Here is a 15280-nt window from a genome sequence, read left to right as displayed (position 1 = left end):
GTGTGCCTTTTGCCAGCTTAGGCTGGTACACCATCTACAACCTCTCTGGAAGCAACAGATCTTGCCTCCATTATTCATGCTCTGCTTACATACCAGCTGGACTACTATAATGTGCTCCACCTGGGGCTGCCTTTAAAGAGTTCCAAATGCAGCAAAATGTGGGAGTCCAGATACCTGTACAGGCTAAATGCTTGAAGGGATACCCAACATGGTGCCCTCAAAACTTCATTGGACTACAACTCCCAACAGCCTCTGCCAACATGTCCAATGATTGGGGATGATGGTAGCTGTACTCCAGCAGGCCACTAATTGGCTATTCTTGGTTCAAAAGAAATTACAAAGATTCTGTACCAGCTGCACTTGTTTCCTATTCATTCAAAATGCATGTTTGGGAGAAGGCCACCTGAAGTTCTGCTGTCTCTGTACTTCCCAGAGCTCCAAGATGAGTCACAGAGGCTCTCCTTGTATGCCCACTAGTAAGGTCAGTTAGGCTGAAGGACACAAGAGATGGGGCCTTTTGGGAGGCTACTTGGACCTACGGCACCTACCTTTCCATTTCCAACACTATTGAGGGAATTCAAAGCTGTTAAGGCTGCAATCCTAAACACACTTACTGGGGAGTAAGCAAGCAAGCTCCATTGAGCCCAAGGGGAATTGCTTCCTAGTCAATGTGTGCAAAATTGTGTACACTTTGCAATTTCATGGAAAAGCAACTCATAAAACGTGCACAGTGACATCATGTTACAGTGGTTTTGAATCATCTTTAGAGGTCCCCATTCCCTCATATTAAAGCCTTCAAGTATAAAGAGAGGATGGTTGGTCAGGAAAGTAAATCCGCATGGGAACCTGGATAGCTTTGGATAGTCTAGATTCAGTTTCAATAGAAACTGGTCAGGAGTTATCCCTGCTGCTCGGGCGAAGCTGGACATTTAAAATGTCTTGAAGCAGCTCTTTTAAAAACAGCAGCCATCCAGTGACAGGAGCCTGGCTGGGGATGCGCATGCAACAAAAGCCTTGTTTGTTTGTTTTGTCTTCTGCTCTGCCCCCTCCCCCGCATTACCTTCCACAATGAATTTCTGAGCGTAGCGCTTCAGGTTTTTCCTTTTGATGGAGCAGAAACTGTGGGGAAAGCAGCCCTCGGACAGCAAGCGGAAGATGTCCTCGAATTTGCTGGTGGGGCTGCAGGACTCCACCACTTCCTCCTCGGCCACTTGCAAAGCAGAGTCCATGCTGGGGGCTGGGACGTGTCCCGGGCATCAGCCCCGGGTCACGACTGGCTCCAGTCCACGGGCAGGAGGCTCCTCTCAGCCGCAGGTCAGCCAGGTAGTTCAGGGACCCGATCCCCAGGCTGGGAAGGCAGCGACCCGGACTTGTTTCAAGGGGACACAACACCTGCAAGCCCAGGCGAAGCGAGAACGCGGCTCAAGGGGCCGTCTGAAAAGGCCCGCCTGCATCACAAGGCCTATCGCTACCCCTGCTGAATTGCAAGTTGGAAGGCATCCTAGGGGTCATCTAGTCCAGCCCCTGCCATGCAGGAATCTCAGCTAAAGCACCCGTGACAGATGGCCCTCCAAGCTCTGCTTGAAAACCTTCAAGGCTTCTGTCCTCCTACATCCCACTTCAGACTTTATTGCGTATCTCCTCCACAGGCTCCTTTTTTGCAGGGCTGTGAGGTGCCTGGGATACCTTCCCTTATACAAATATTTGTACCTCTCCAGGGGCTCAGCCTGGACCCCCCCCCGCCGCCCACAGCTGTCAGGGATCCAGGCACTCCTTCAGGAAACGAACAAGTTAATTGTTTGCCATAAAGGAAAATGACGGAAGGTTGCTTGCTCCAAATGTTCAAATGCCCTCTGCGCTTTCAACTCCTTAAATAAGGTTGCCAATCTATCCCACTCCCTGCACTGGGTCAGGGTCCTGTGCCTTTAACAGCTGTATGACAGGCAGAGATCCAACAGGTACAGTTGTTCCCTACAAGACAGGTGAGAAAAGCTTTGCATGTTGCATTCAGCAGAAGAAGCCTAACAGATGCAAACAGTGGCAGCCCCTTCAAACCTCTTACTCAAGAGTAGTCTTGGACTAAGTGGAGCCTGCAAGCCTTTGTAGTTGCCACTACTCAGTGGCCTGCAGATCTTACTGCCCTTTCTGCATTGGAATGCCTGGCTTGTAATTATCAGTCGTATCTGGATACGTGCTTGGACAAATTGACTGCTTATATTAATTTATATGTTATATTATAACTGATGAAATACTCTTATTGTTATGGTAGGCTGATGATGCTACCGCTGCTTAGTTGTTATGTTTGCAAATTAAAAATAAATTTAAACACTTGAAAGAAAGGGTAGCCTCAATCAGATCAGGTTAAGGGGAAAGGGAATCCCCTTGCCAAAAAAACAAGAGAGAATCTTGTGGTGCCTTTAACAAATTTATTAAGGCATAAGCATTTCTGAACCACTACACTAGATGCATGAAGTGTTACCCTGAGATATGTACCGTATATGCATATGACTGGAGGGAAATGTTCTTTCGCTTCTAACTCTTAAATGTTTGCATGCTTGTACATTGCTCAGTGAAACTGACTATCACAATATGCTGCCGTGGTCATTAGGTGGTTTTTAAACGCGATAATTCAGCTGTCACTGGCCACCACAGCCATATGGAGCATTGCCATGTTCAGAGGCAGTGTCCTTCTGAGTGACAGTCAGGGAGAGCAACCAAAGAAAAAGAGGTCTATTGCCTCTTGGTGAGCTGGTCAGCCACTGAGGTAGACAAGTTGCTGGGCTATGCGGACTTCAATTCTGATCTGGCAGAGCTCTTTTTTAATTCTTACTAGCCACGTGACAGTATAGAAAGGAACCTCCATATGCAGGCATAGCCTACCCCACAGTGGGGGAACAAAACTGCTGTGCCACACGGCTCTATTGCCTTCATGTCCTGCCTGTGCGCTTTCTGAGGGTGCCCGATAGGGAAACAGACAGCCTGGGTTTGGGGCGATGTAGCAACAGGTTTCATTCATTCTTCCTTCCTACAAGTCTCAGTGTAATTTGTCGACGCTCCCTTAAGGAGAGCGCTCGTTTCCTACCGGGGCGTTTTCGCCGACGGACTCGTTGCCCCTGGAGATCTGTTCCGCTCCTCTTCGGGGTCCGGCTGGAATCATGGAGCCCAGCGGTATGCGGCCGAGGCCAGGGCCGTTCCTGGCCTGCGCCTGCTTCTTCACCGACAACCTGTTCGTGCCGCGGTATGGGCTTCACCTCCGCTACCACGGGGATCCAGAGCAGCTGCGGAGGGATTATGGACCGGTAAATACATAGCGCCGTCGACGTTTTCCGGAGAGCAGAGACTTTATACACGCGCACCCTCCTCTCCCATCGTTAGTCCGGATTGGAGTCATAATTCCCTACACGCAACGAAAGCAGGGGCGGGGGGATAGTACGCTTATTACCTGACTTCTAACAATGCAGTGCTAACCGTGTCTACTCAGAAGTAAGCCGCATTGGATCCAATGAGGCTTACTCCCAGGTACGTGGGGAGAGGATGGCAGTCTCAATTCGCACACTTTAGGGAGTAAATCCCTCTGATCCCAGTGAACTTTTTTCCTGACTAAAAAGTAAACACGTTTAGGATTGTACTGCAGAGCTGCTTACAGTTACAGTACTGTGTTTTAGAGTTTTTAAAAAGTTCTCAGAATGAAACAAATACAATAGCAAGTAATAGTAAGCAACCCCCTATGTAGAAATGGCCATATTAAAGAAATGTATCCACAGGGCTTACGTCTAGGTTAAAAGAAAGAGGAGAATTGGGCTTTAATCGTATAGGAAGTCCTATTGAGCTGAATGGGGTTTACTTCTTACTGAGCATATAAAGCCTTCTCCAAGTGCAAAAAGGGGGCACACATCAGAGACTACTGTTGCTTTAATTTTATCCAGACTGGTGTGCATTTTAAAACAAAAACCCCTACTGTATCTGGAGAGGTACAGAAAGACGTCTTGCCTCTGGCTTATGTGAGTCTTGTGGGCTAATTTCAGGGACAGTCCCATGCTTGTCTAGACCATAGCGGCATTGGTGTGGAAGGACTGGGACTGTAATGTAGAAAACAAAAACGTGTCACACATACAAACTCAGCATCGCTCTATCCTACAGGTATTAAGACAACGGGGCTGCAGAAGCGTGGAAGAATTTGAGGCAGTAGTCCAAGAGGTACTGTACCTGGCTTTGATGTGAGAGAACCAACAGTCTGATCTTGTGTACATGCTATACTTTATGCTGTGCTTTTCAACCAGGTTTGGCTACCAATTAAAATTCACATACAGTGGTGCCCCGCTAGACGAATGCCTCGCAAGACGAAAAACCCGCAAGACGAAAGGGTTTTTCGGTTTTTGCGACGCTTCGCTAGACGATTTTCCCTATGGGCTTGCATCGCAAGACGAAAGCCCATAGGGAAATCTCGGGGACCTTTTTTTAAATGCTGGCGGTGGGGAGCAAAGCCTTCCCCCCCCCTCCGGACTTCAGAAGAGGTCCAGGAAGGCCGGCGGGGGCGAAAGGCTTTGCTCCCCACCGCCAGCATTTTAAAAGCGGTCCGGGATAGCAGGGAAGCGCTTCCCGCTATCCCGGACGGCTTTTGAAGGCAGGCAGGGGGGGCAAAGACTTTTGCCCCCCCTGCCTGCCTAACCGGGGGCTTTTAAATCGCCCCGGGACTGTCCGGGGCGATTTAAAAGCCCCCGGACGGCTTTTGAAGCCTCCCCCCCGCCCGGCTTCGGGGCATCGTCCCGATGCCGGGCGGTGGGGCAGGAACGCCTCCCCCAGCCGCCCGGCTTCGGGGCATCGTCCCGAAGCCGGGCGGCCGGGCGGGAAAGCCTCCCCCCCCCGCCCGGCTTCGGGGCATCGTCCCGATGCCGGGCGGTGGGGCAGGAAAGCCTCCCCCAGCCGCCCGGCATCGGGGCATCGTCCCGATGCCGGGCGGTGGGGCAGGAAAGCCTCCCCCAGCCGCCCGGCATCGGAACGATGTCCCGAAGCCGGGCGGCCGGGCGGGAAAGCCTCCCCCCCCCGCCCGGCTTCGGGGCATCGTCCCGATGCCGGGCGGTGGGGCAGGAAAGCCTCCCCCAGCCGCCCGGCATCGGGGCATCGTCCCGATGCCGGGCGGTGGGGCAGGAACGCCTCCCCCCCCCGCCCGGCTTCGGGGCATCGTCCCGATGCCGGGCGGTGGGGCAGGAAAGCCTCCCCCAGCCGCCCGGCATCGGGGCATCGTCCCGATGCCGGGCGGTGGGGCAGGAACGCCTCCCCCAGCCGCCCGGCATCGGGGCATCGTCCCGATGCCGGGCGGTGGGGCAGGAAAGCCTCCCCCAGCCGCCCGGCATCGGAACGATGTCCCGAAGCCGGGCGGCCGGGCGGGAAAGCCTTTGTCCCCCCTGCCTGCCTTCCCAGGGGCTTTTAAATCGCCCCGGACAGCGGAGAAGTCCTCCGCTGTCCCGGGCGATTTTAAAATGCCGCCCGCCAGAAGAGGTCGGGGGAAGGCTTTTTCCATAGGAACGCATTAATTGATTTTCAATGCATTCCTATGGAAAACCGTGCATCGCAAGACGAAAAACTCGCAAGACGAAGAGACTTGCGGAACGAATTAATTTCGTCTTGCGAGGCACCACTGTAGATGTGTAATGGAGGCAGGGGGAGAGCTGCTGCTTCTGGCCCCAGGTAGTTGGTGATACAGGTCAGGTTTTCAGCTCTTCTCTCCAGAGGAAGTGGGTAAAAACAGTTACATATGGTCAGGCTTGGCTTTGTAGTAAATATATCAACAGCCAGAGACAGCCTTTGCGTTGATATGCAGAATATTCCAGTGACATAATCCAGGTTTCAGAGCGCTCTGTAGATTGCAATCCTATACACAGGGACCTGATGAACTCAATAGAACTCATAGGGTTTGCTTCTGAATAAAAGCACATAGAGGTAAGCTAAACATATATAATATTTGATTACACAGCCCGGACATTTCTGTTGCTTAAATATGGAGCCTGGACCTATCCACCCAAACATGGTGAAGACCAGAGTGATACATCTCCATAAGCTGCCTTGTACTGAATCAGACCTTTGGTCCACCTAACTCCCTACTGTCTACACCAGAGATTCAGAACCCATAGCCTGGGGGCCTAGATGGAAAGGTGTATATCCAGGCACGTCCAACAGGTAAATCGTGATCTACTGGTAGATTACTGGACGTCTGTGATAGATCACTGGCTCCCCCCCAAAGAAGCTCAACAACTTTTCCTCCTCCCTAAAAATCTCAACCTTTGACCTGAACCCCCCCAAAACTGCCAGTTTTTAACTCTGTGAATAGATCACAGTCTCTTGAGAGTTGGCCACTTCTGTACTATACTATGTAAACCTCTGACTTTTGCATGGCTGGAATGTAGTTTCTTGTACGATTCACACCCACTTCTCCACTCACTTTTGCCTCTGGTCTGGCCCATGTGGTCTCAGGAGGGTTGCCCATGGGCTGAAAAAGGTTCCCCTCCTCACCTCTGGTTTACATTGACTGACTAGGCATTGAGCTTAGAACTCTTTGCATGTAAATCAGGTATTCTACACTGAGTTACAGCCTTTCAGCTTCAGAATGAATTTTCCTAGGTTGAAAAAGAAGTCCAGAGGAGAAAGGAATTAGAGTCCCGCTCTAGGGAAAGGAAAGCAATAATTTCCCAGAACTACAAGCCAAAGCATCCTCAACTGTATACTTTACAGGTAAATAGCTTGTTTCTTCTATCTGCATGCAAGTCCATAGCTAGAGATATTTTAGGAATGGCCTCTACTCTGGTGACATTTCCGTACAACAGTTTAGCAGTAGGGTTGGAGTCTATACTCCTGCAAGTTGGTGCAGACTTGAAGATGGTTAGTGATCATTGGATAAAATGGGACCTGCATACTCTTAACACACTGGCTAATGTTGGTGCTGATATACTGTGGTTAATGGGGCACAGTTAATGGAGAGGGGTAAATTTTGATTTAATATTTGTATGCTGCTTTTTCAGTAGCAAGGTTTATTCTCAATGCAGCTTAAAACGACAACAAAACATTGAGAAAAAATCACACTTTTCCTCCATTTAATATCTATAAAGGCTAATATATCAGCAAAGCAAAACCAAAACAGTTTAGCAAAAAAAACAGTGCAGATTCAGAATTCAGAATTGTTCATTAGAAATAGTTGCTGAGTAGCAGCCCATTTTCAGCTGACACCATTCCTCTGGGAAGGGGCTTTCTCACTGGGGAGTGGACAAGACTCTGTACTTTTAGCAGCACAAATAAGAAAAAGAGTTGTCACAAGAGTTGTCCAAAAGCAATTCTTTTACAGGGCACACAGTGCTAATCTTACTCAGCCCTGCATGGAACTTGCACCCCCTTTTGGGAATTTGTCCTGGGTGGGGTAGAGTGTCATGTAAAGAGAGGTGCACACCTTTGCAACCCCACTCCTCCTCCTCATGGTTAATTCTGCACCAGCCACCATTATTCACTCTGTCCAAGAACAAAATTAAAGTTGAAGCACATTAAAAACAGGTTAAATAGAAGTAGCTTTTGTGTGTGTGAAAATAATTGTTTTCCACCCTCCTCTCCTCTTCCAATACTAGGAATCATTTCTTGCACCAGAATTTTTAGAAGCGGTCAGATACTCCACCTCCAAAGGTGCTGACCTTCAAGGCCTCTTGGACCGCGTGGAATCTATATCAGGTGGGGAGACTGAGTTAATTTATCAGCAATATGTGTACATGGTAAGGGGCTGCCCATATTAATTATTTTTAAAATATAGGTTAAGCATATGTGCAGTTTGTATTCTTGGAGGGAATTAGTGGCATACATATTACCTTCACGTTTAAAAAGATGCCCAGAAGGTGCTGGCTTTTAAAAGGCTGTTTCCTACTCTGCAAAAGGAAATGACTGCATGTCCCATGTTGTCTAAGTGGCCTCTTTGGTTTCGGTTTGAAAAGATGCAGACTTTTTTTTTAAACTGGTTTTTACTTCGGAAGGTTCCAGTTCTGAAAATAACAACATGGTCTGTCTCCACAGTTGGGGGTAGCATGTTTCTGAATGCCAGCTGCTGGAAATAACAAGTGGGGAGATTACTGTTGCATTCAGCTTCCCATGCATTTGCTTGTCCACTGTGAGAACAGAATGCTCAATTAGACGGGGCCACTAACCTGGTCAAGCGGAGCTCTTCTTATGTTCTGTTCTTCTTAACATAGATGATCTAGCCCAGTGCACTCGGTTTTGACTGGCAAAGGCTGTCCACAGTCCTGGGCAAAGAGGTGTGTCTTCCCCAGACTTTCCAGTTATAATAATTTTAACCAGTGCTTTTCTTGTAGGAAAAAAGGTCCTGGTATCCACCATGAAGTTGTTACAGTCAGCGCCACACTTTTAACCAGTGGTTTTCTTCTAGAAAAATGGTGCTGGTGCTTTGAGTATTCTCAGAAAAAAGCACTGGTTTTAACCAGAGATGCTTGGGGCCTTCTGCATGCCAAACATGGTCTCTGCCACTGAGCTAAGGCCCCTACCCATTAAAGAAGAACAGAGAACCAGATTTTCTTTGCACTTACAAAAACCCCACCACCCCCCTTCCCATTCTGGTCGCCAGGAGGAGATTTTCTTCCACTACAGGTGATTAAGCAAGTGGCTATGTGCTATCTTCTTCCAATTTTATTTTCCATCTTCCCCACAACAGATAAGAGAATCTACCGACTGCCAGTGTTTGCCAAAGAATTCTGTCAAGCTTTCATTGAGGAGCTAGAGAACTTTGAACAATCTGAGCTACCCAAAGGGAGGCCCAACTCTATGAATAATTATGGGGTAAGAGTCACTATTTAGGATTGTACTGTTAGACAAGTTACTTTCTCTTGACAATCCCCCCATCTGTAGTAATGGGGTTAATAGCAATTACAGTCTTGTAGTATAGATCATTGTAAGGATCACAAGAAGATAATCAAGTAGTTTGAGCCCTCCAAAGTGCTAGGTGAGAAGAAGGGACATTGTTTCATGCCTGGTGGCTTGCGAAAAATCAAAGGCATACTGGGGTATGATTCATGAAGAACTTTAAAAAGTGTTAAAAGTGTCTTTACAAAAGAAACCAGAGGCATATCTACTAGGTCTGATATACCGCAAAATAAGAAAGGAATTTTCTTATATGCCACAGCAGCTGCCAGGATTGTATTTGCCAGTTACAGCAGACCAAAGTAAGAGGAGGAAAAACAGGCAAAGTGCACCTCATCAGCAGTTGCCCGTTTTTACTATCAGAAAGGTAATCAATTTATTCCTGCGGCCAATCAGATATTCCAAACAAAAGTGCAATCCCAGATATTCTATGGAATCCCGCTATGGGTCCAAGCATATAACAGTGATTTAAAAAAGATTCACTCCAGCTTTCTGAGACGCATTCTTGGACTCCCAGCTATGATCAAATATGAAACAATGTGTGCAGAAATAGGCATACACACAATGGAATATTGGGCATGGTCCACCTCAATAAAGTACTGGTTACGCTGCCATTTTCGCTGCCCTCCATCAAGTCTGCTCGCCGATTTGCTCAATGACTCCTATAAATCAAGATGGTATCAGCACCTCGAAAAAAAGATTGAATCTTTAGGCATCGAGCTGGAGCCCCTGTACAATTCTAATGAGCAATACATTTTCCATAATATCCTAACTAGGCTAAAGGATGTCGAGAGACAAAATATTATGGCAGCTGTAAACAAAATTTGCTCCCCCATATTCTATGATTTAAATATCTTAGATAGCAGAGCCAACTACGTCACTAAATTAATAATCCCAGCCCAACGTAGGGCTTTTATGCTGGCCCGTTTGAATGTTTTTCCCTCAGCATTTGTCAGGGGAAGATATCAAAATATTCCTAGAAACAAGAGATTCTGCAGATGTTCTATGAATGTCCCGGACACTGTAGAGCATATTCTCTTTCATTGCCCATTGTACAGTACGCTCCGTCAACGCGTGCTGTCCCCTCTCTCGGGTGGTCTGGAACCCCAGCAAGGTGAATGTGTGGGACTCTACCTATCCGACGTTGACCAAAGGGTAACGGCGGGGGTAGCCGAGTTTTTGGTAGCAGTCCTCCAAGGAGCAGGTTAACAAAGAAAACCATTGACTCTATATGTATATATATATATATGTATGTAGCCAACTGCTGCCCTTTTATATATATTTCAAGGCCTTTATATGTTATTTTCTCTTTTATGGTTTTATTCGCATAATGCCTAATAAAGGTTTGATAAGTAAGTAGTATTTGCCAGTAAATAGAAGAGCGAAACAATACCTTCAAAAGCCGACTGGCTATACAAACTAAGTGAATTCATGAAAATGGCAAAGCTAACTGCTTACATAAGAATGCAATCAAACCAAAAACTTAGACAAGAATGGCAATGTTTTGAAGAATATATGGATAAACACTGTTCCAAAAGGAACGTGTTGATAAGCTTAGATTAAAAGAGTAAAGTGAAACAAAAATCATTAATAAAACATGTTAGAAACAAAATAAAAGGTAATACCTTAAAAGACTGCAATGTATACCATCCAATCTAAAATATACAGAAGTCAAGATGGGGTGGAGGGAAGTTGGGGAGGAGGTGATGGGTTGTCACAGGGTTGGGTTCGATTATTATATGTGTAAGTTGTAGTTTACTTTTTGTTTGTTTATGTATTTCTTTTTTCGGCATTTTGTACATTCTAATTAACAAACAAACAAACAACTAGGTGAGTGCTAAGGTTATTATTATGCTTACCTAGACTCACCCCGTATTATAATTAATTTATATATTATCACTATTATATTATTATTTATTAAAATTGTATACTGCTCTTCATCCATAGATCTCAGGGCGGTTCACAAGATAAAACTGCAATATAAAAGACACAAAATACATAATAAAAATAAGAACAAAAACAAAAACAGGCCAATAATCCCCCCTCCCGCAACACATTTAAAAGGACAATGGAACCAGGTTCCATTCCTCTGCTGGGATAGAGCATGAGACCCTTGATCTTAGGGTTGTGGGTTCAAACCCCATGCTGGGCAAAATATTTCTGCATTGCAGACGGTTGGACTAGATGACCCTTGTGGTTCCCTCCAATTCTATGATTTGTTGATCTTAAAGTCCTTACTGGGCAAAGAAGCAAATCTTTACTATCCAAATTGAGAGAATGTAGCATGTTAGAAAATGGAGGGCAGTTTTTAGCCATCGCAAGAACCTGACCAGTGCAAAATGCCCTGACCCTTCTGCAAAAAAATATTTATTTTGCATTCTGTTTGGTTCCCCTTTAACTCTTTCTTTTGCATGCTCATATATGACTCACTGCAGGTTCTCTTAAACGAACTTGGGTTGGATGAAACTTTCATCACCGCTCTGCGTGAAAAATACCTACAACCCCTCACAGCTTTGCTTTACCCGGACTGTGGGGGAGGCTGTTTGGACAGTCATAAGGCCTTTGTGGTGAAATATGCTTTGCAGGAAGACCTGGATTTGAGTTCCCACTATGACAATGCGGAAGTGACTCTCAACATTTCCCTGGGGAAAGAGTTCACTGAGGGCAACCTCTATTTTGCTGAATTCAGAAAGGTGCCTCTTCTTTTAATGGCTTACTTTCACTTTATTATGCCTATTATTTCACAGAATTTGTAAGAAACATACGCAGTTCACTGCCACAAGATGTGTTGATGACTTTAAACAGAAAAGATGGGGTAAACCAGTGTGTTGGACCCCAACTCTCATAATCCCTGATAACTGCCTGGGGCTGATGGGAGGTGGATTCCAAGAATACCCAGAATGCACCATGTTGGTTATGCACAAACCCATGACAGTTACATGGAACTTCCATGTATAGTGGCAGTATAACTCTGCTTATTGGCTGCTGGGGTCAAACAACAGAGAAAGCCTACTGCCTCCCTCTCCTGCCCTCCTAGGGAATTTCCAGAGGCAGAGTGGTCCCTATTGAATAAGTAATGCTAACCTCAATAGACTTTGGTCTAAGGTTCCATTTAATCCAATGGTGATGAATGTGTGGCCCTCTGGATGTTGCTGAATTCATTCATCCCTGACCATCCTTGGGGCTGATGAACTTTGGGATATACCAGGTCTTTTCAAAAACACCTAAGCCACCCACCATATCCACAGCTTGCAGCAGTGAGTTTCTCATGTCAAAAGATGTGAAGAAATCCTTCTACTTGTCCGATATACTTTTACCAAAAGCAGTCTCATTTTACTGGACCATCATGACAAGCTAACAAGCAGTGGCCTGGAAGACAGCCCTCTCTGTGGAACCCCTAAGTCAGTGGTGTCCAAACTTTTTTCAAAGAGGGCCAGATTTGATGAAGTGAAGGGCCGTGAGGGCTGACCAAACGAAGTTGTTAAGGTGTTTTTAGGATTTTACCCCAGGAAATATACTGCCACAGAGGCCGGATTAAACCAACCAGCGAGCTGGATTAGGCCCCCAAAACGGACATTGGACATGCCTTCTGTATGTTTTTCTTCTTACAAAGAAGCCAGCTATCTCCCCCTCCATCATCCCACTGGCATTGCACCCTCCCACAGCCCCCACCCCAAAATGCCTGCTGCACCCCCAAGGATTTTTGCACTCACCTGGACCCTTGCAGGGAAAGGGGCGGGGCACAATGGGCAGGGGCGGGGTGACCGGGCTGCTTAAACCACGCCCCTTTCCCAACGGAAGCGGCATGGGTGGGGTCAGTATCCAGCACCCCCTTCTCTGCTTCTCTTGAACTCTTTGACTTTAACCTGTGGAACTCCCTCCCCAGAGAGGCACATCTGGGGCCTTCAGTATGAAGCATTCAGCAAGTTCTTTTGCCACCTAAATGTGTATTTTTGTAATTTAAAGCTGTTTTAAACTGTTTGCAATATTGTGCCTTCATTGCTGTAACCTGCCCTAGGAGCTTTGGGTGAAGGGCAGGTAATACAATTTCAACGACTGCTGCTACTACTAATACTACTACTACTTCTATATGGAGTTAGGGAGACTACTGCTGGTCTGGATTGTCTTGAAGGGGAGAATGGCTGGACTTCAGTCAACTGAAAAACAGTGAAGATTGAAATTGCCATGAAAGGGTTATAATAAGTTCAGTCAGACAGTTCCTCAAGTACTAAATATGCTGCATTGATCACCTGATTTATAAAAGTGTGAATGTTGCAGCTGGAGCTGTTTGACAGTGGAATGGACTCCCTTGGTTTCCAAGTGGTTTCCAAGCAGACATTAGACGGCCTCCCGCCATAATGCTTTATTTGCGATTCCTGAATTGCAGGGGCTGGAGTAGATGACCCTCAGAGTCCCAACTCTTCAGTTCTATGATTCTAAATAATAATAACATGTGGCCTTTCTTATTTCTTTTCAAGGACAGCAACCCAGTGCCAAAGTACATCGAAGTTGAACATGTTCCCTTCCATGGCTTATTCCACCGGGGAGGACAAATTCACGGGGCGCTGCCTATCGCCTCTGGGGAGCGCTGGAACCTGATTATCTGGATGCGATCATCCACTGTCCGGAATCATCTTTGCCCCATGTGCAACAGAGCGCCTGAATTGGTGCAGGCAGAGGGATTTGGAGATGGGTTCACCAGGAATTCTGAAAATGTACAGCCTGAGACTCTGGATGTGTGTTCCTTAACCTAGGGAGGTGATGTGCGGCAAGTCCTGTGCCTTGATTTCACTGAAGACATTGCTAGAGTGACTGATGTCAATACTGGCAGTAGCCCCCAAGCTGTTTTCTGTAGGCCAAGCTGAGAGAATGTGTCATGCATTAAAGTCATACATTAAAGGCATTGAACACACTCTGAAAAGGTAACTGAAAAGGTTATGCAGAAGCAGATGCCACAACAGCTCATCAAAACACTATGGTTGTGATCACAGATTGTAAAAGTCAGCATTTATCCCTAAAAGACAGGTGTCTGTTTTGCAGTATAGGTGGCACACAGTAGCAGGTATTTGTCAACAGGAGCAGGAGAGCAAATCTGAGGGCCTGGCTACCATATCGTCAAGCCTACATGGAGGCCTACTCCTATAGGGGTGACTTCCTGCCAGTGGCATAGCGTGGGGGGTGCAGGGGGGGCCGACCGCACCGGGCGCAACATCTGGGGGTTAGGGAAATCCACGGGTTAGGGGCGCAAATCCATGGGTTAGGGGGCGCAAATTACTTGCCTTGCCCCGGGTGCTGATAACCCACGCTACGCCACTGCTTCCTGCCCCCTCCCCTGAGGCCAGGCAGAGTCACACCTAAACATGGGAGTGAGGGGCATTCTGGTATGGTGGACTTGACTTGTGGACTTATCTGAAAACATGGCAGTTTGGCAGTTTCAAAAAGGCAGGAGCCAATTTCATTATCATTCTAACCAGGCTGTGGATTTTCCTGTCTGAACTATTGTAAATCAGTTGTCACCAGAGCTAAAGCAAACAAAGCTACCCTTTTAGGGAGGGCTTTTTCTGTTTTTGAAAGTAGGCCCTCCCCTGTACAGCTCTGCATCCTCTTTTTATCCACCCGAGTAATGCAAGCTGAAACACAGGTAAAAATCACGAGGCCTCTCCTGTTTTGCACAAAGGCAGCAAATAAAAATCAGCAGCTGCTAGCTGCATTGCCCTAGTTTTTCTGTAGCTTAAAGAATAAGCAGGTGGTGGTTCAGACAGCGAAAGGCAAGTTGGCAATAGTGCAGAGAGCTGCAAGAAGGATCTCAATTGGCTGGGGTGGGTGTTCCAACTGCTGCAAATCACTGAGAGACTTCTTCCAGCCTTGCATCAGTGGAACTACATGAAATAAAAGGGGGACTGTGGCTAGTGCAAACAGACCTACAGACCACAGGTTGCTGACTAGGAAAATGATGCCAACTTACTTCGCTTGCCAATTATGCTGGAGCTGAATTCCTGATGTACAATTCATTTTGAATTTGCCATATTTTGGAGGGGCTCATGTTAGGCAAGATGCAGGCAGCAACGAGTGCTGGAAGTGCAAAATGGGAAACAGAAGCCTATCGTGTGCATGGTGAGAAAGGGAGTTAAGGAGCTCTTTGCTGGGTTCCAGGGAAAGGTGGTTGCAGGAGTGCATTGTAGCCAACAGTGTGCTACATGAGGACTGGAGCCTATGCTGATGGCTAGATGTCTTCTGTGAAAGGGTCAGTAATAATCCCTTACTCTCCCCTCCACCTCCTATCAAGCGGATAGCTCTTACAATTGCAATTATCTCTAACCTTAAAAAACATCATTTTATTTTTAATTCATTTCCAACTGTCTACTTTGATTTCCCA

At 46.8% G+C, this 15280-nt stretch overlaps 1 protein-coding gene across 3 annotated transcripts; it reads left to right on the top strand.

The window, feature by feature from the left end:
* The first annotated feature begins 1373 nt into the window (after nucleotides 1–1373).
* On the top strand, nucleotides 1374–13812 carry OGFOD2 (2-oxoglutarate and iron dependent oxygenase domain containing 2). 3 transcript variants are annotated; one of them, XM_081892818.1, is made up of 8 exons: nucleotides 1731–1982; nucleotides 3064–3299; nucleotides 4141–4197; nucleotides 6619–6729; nucleotides 7611–7710; nucleotides 8699–8823; nucleotides 11340–11597; nucleotides 13383–13812. In XM_081892818.1, exons 1-8 carry the CDS (start codon nucleotides 1937–1939, stop codon nucleotides 13656–13658), a joined length of 1209 nt encoding a protein of 402 aa, XP_081748944.1. In that variant the 5' UTR covers nucleotides 1731–1936; the 3' UTR covers nucleotides 13659–13812. The 3 variants fall into 3 exon arrangements, with proteins under 3 accessions (XP_081748946.1, XP_081748945.1, XP_081748944.1); XM_081892820.1 differs by lacking the exon at nucleotides 11340–11597 and having other exon boundaries at nucleotides 1374–1982; XM_081892819.1 differs by lacking the exon at nucleotides 4141–4197 and having other exon boundaries at nucleotides 1378–1982.
* The last annotated feature ends 1468 nt before the right edge of the window (nucleotides 13813–15280 follow it).

Source organism: Podarcis melisellensis, assembly GCF_964234715.1.
Source record: "Podarcis melisellensis genome assembly, chromosome: 16".
NCBI classification, from domain to species: Eukaryota; Metazoa; Chordata; class Lepidosauria; order Squamata; family Lacertidae; genus Podarcis; species Podarcis melisellensis.
The sequence above is the reverse complement of the archived record's forward strand: the minus strand, read 5'-3'. Positions and strand labels throughout refer to the sequence as shown.

Coding starts and splice junctions, on each gene's coding strand:
- OGFOD2 (XM_081892818.1), top strand. CDS start 1,937: ATGACAGGCAGAGATCCAACAGGTACAGTTGTTCCCTACAAGACAG. Junction 3,300..4,140: donor TGCGGAGGGATTATGGACCG/GTAAATACATAG, acceptor TCTATCCTACAG/GTATTAAGACAACGGGGCTG. Junction 7,711..8,698: donor CCGCGTGGAATCTATATCAG/GTGGGGAGACTG, acceptor TCCCCACAACAG/ATAAGAGAATCTACCGACTG.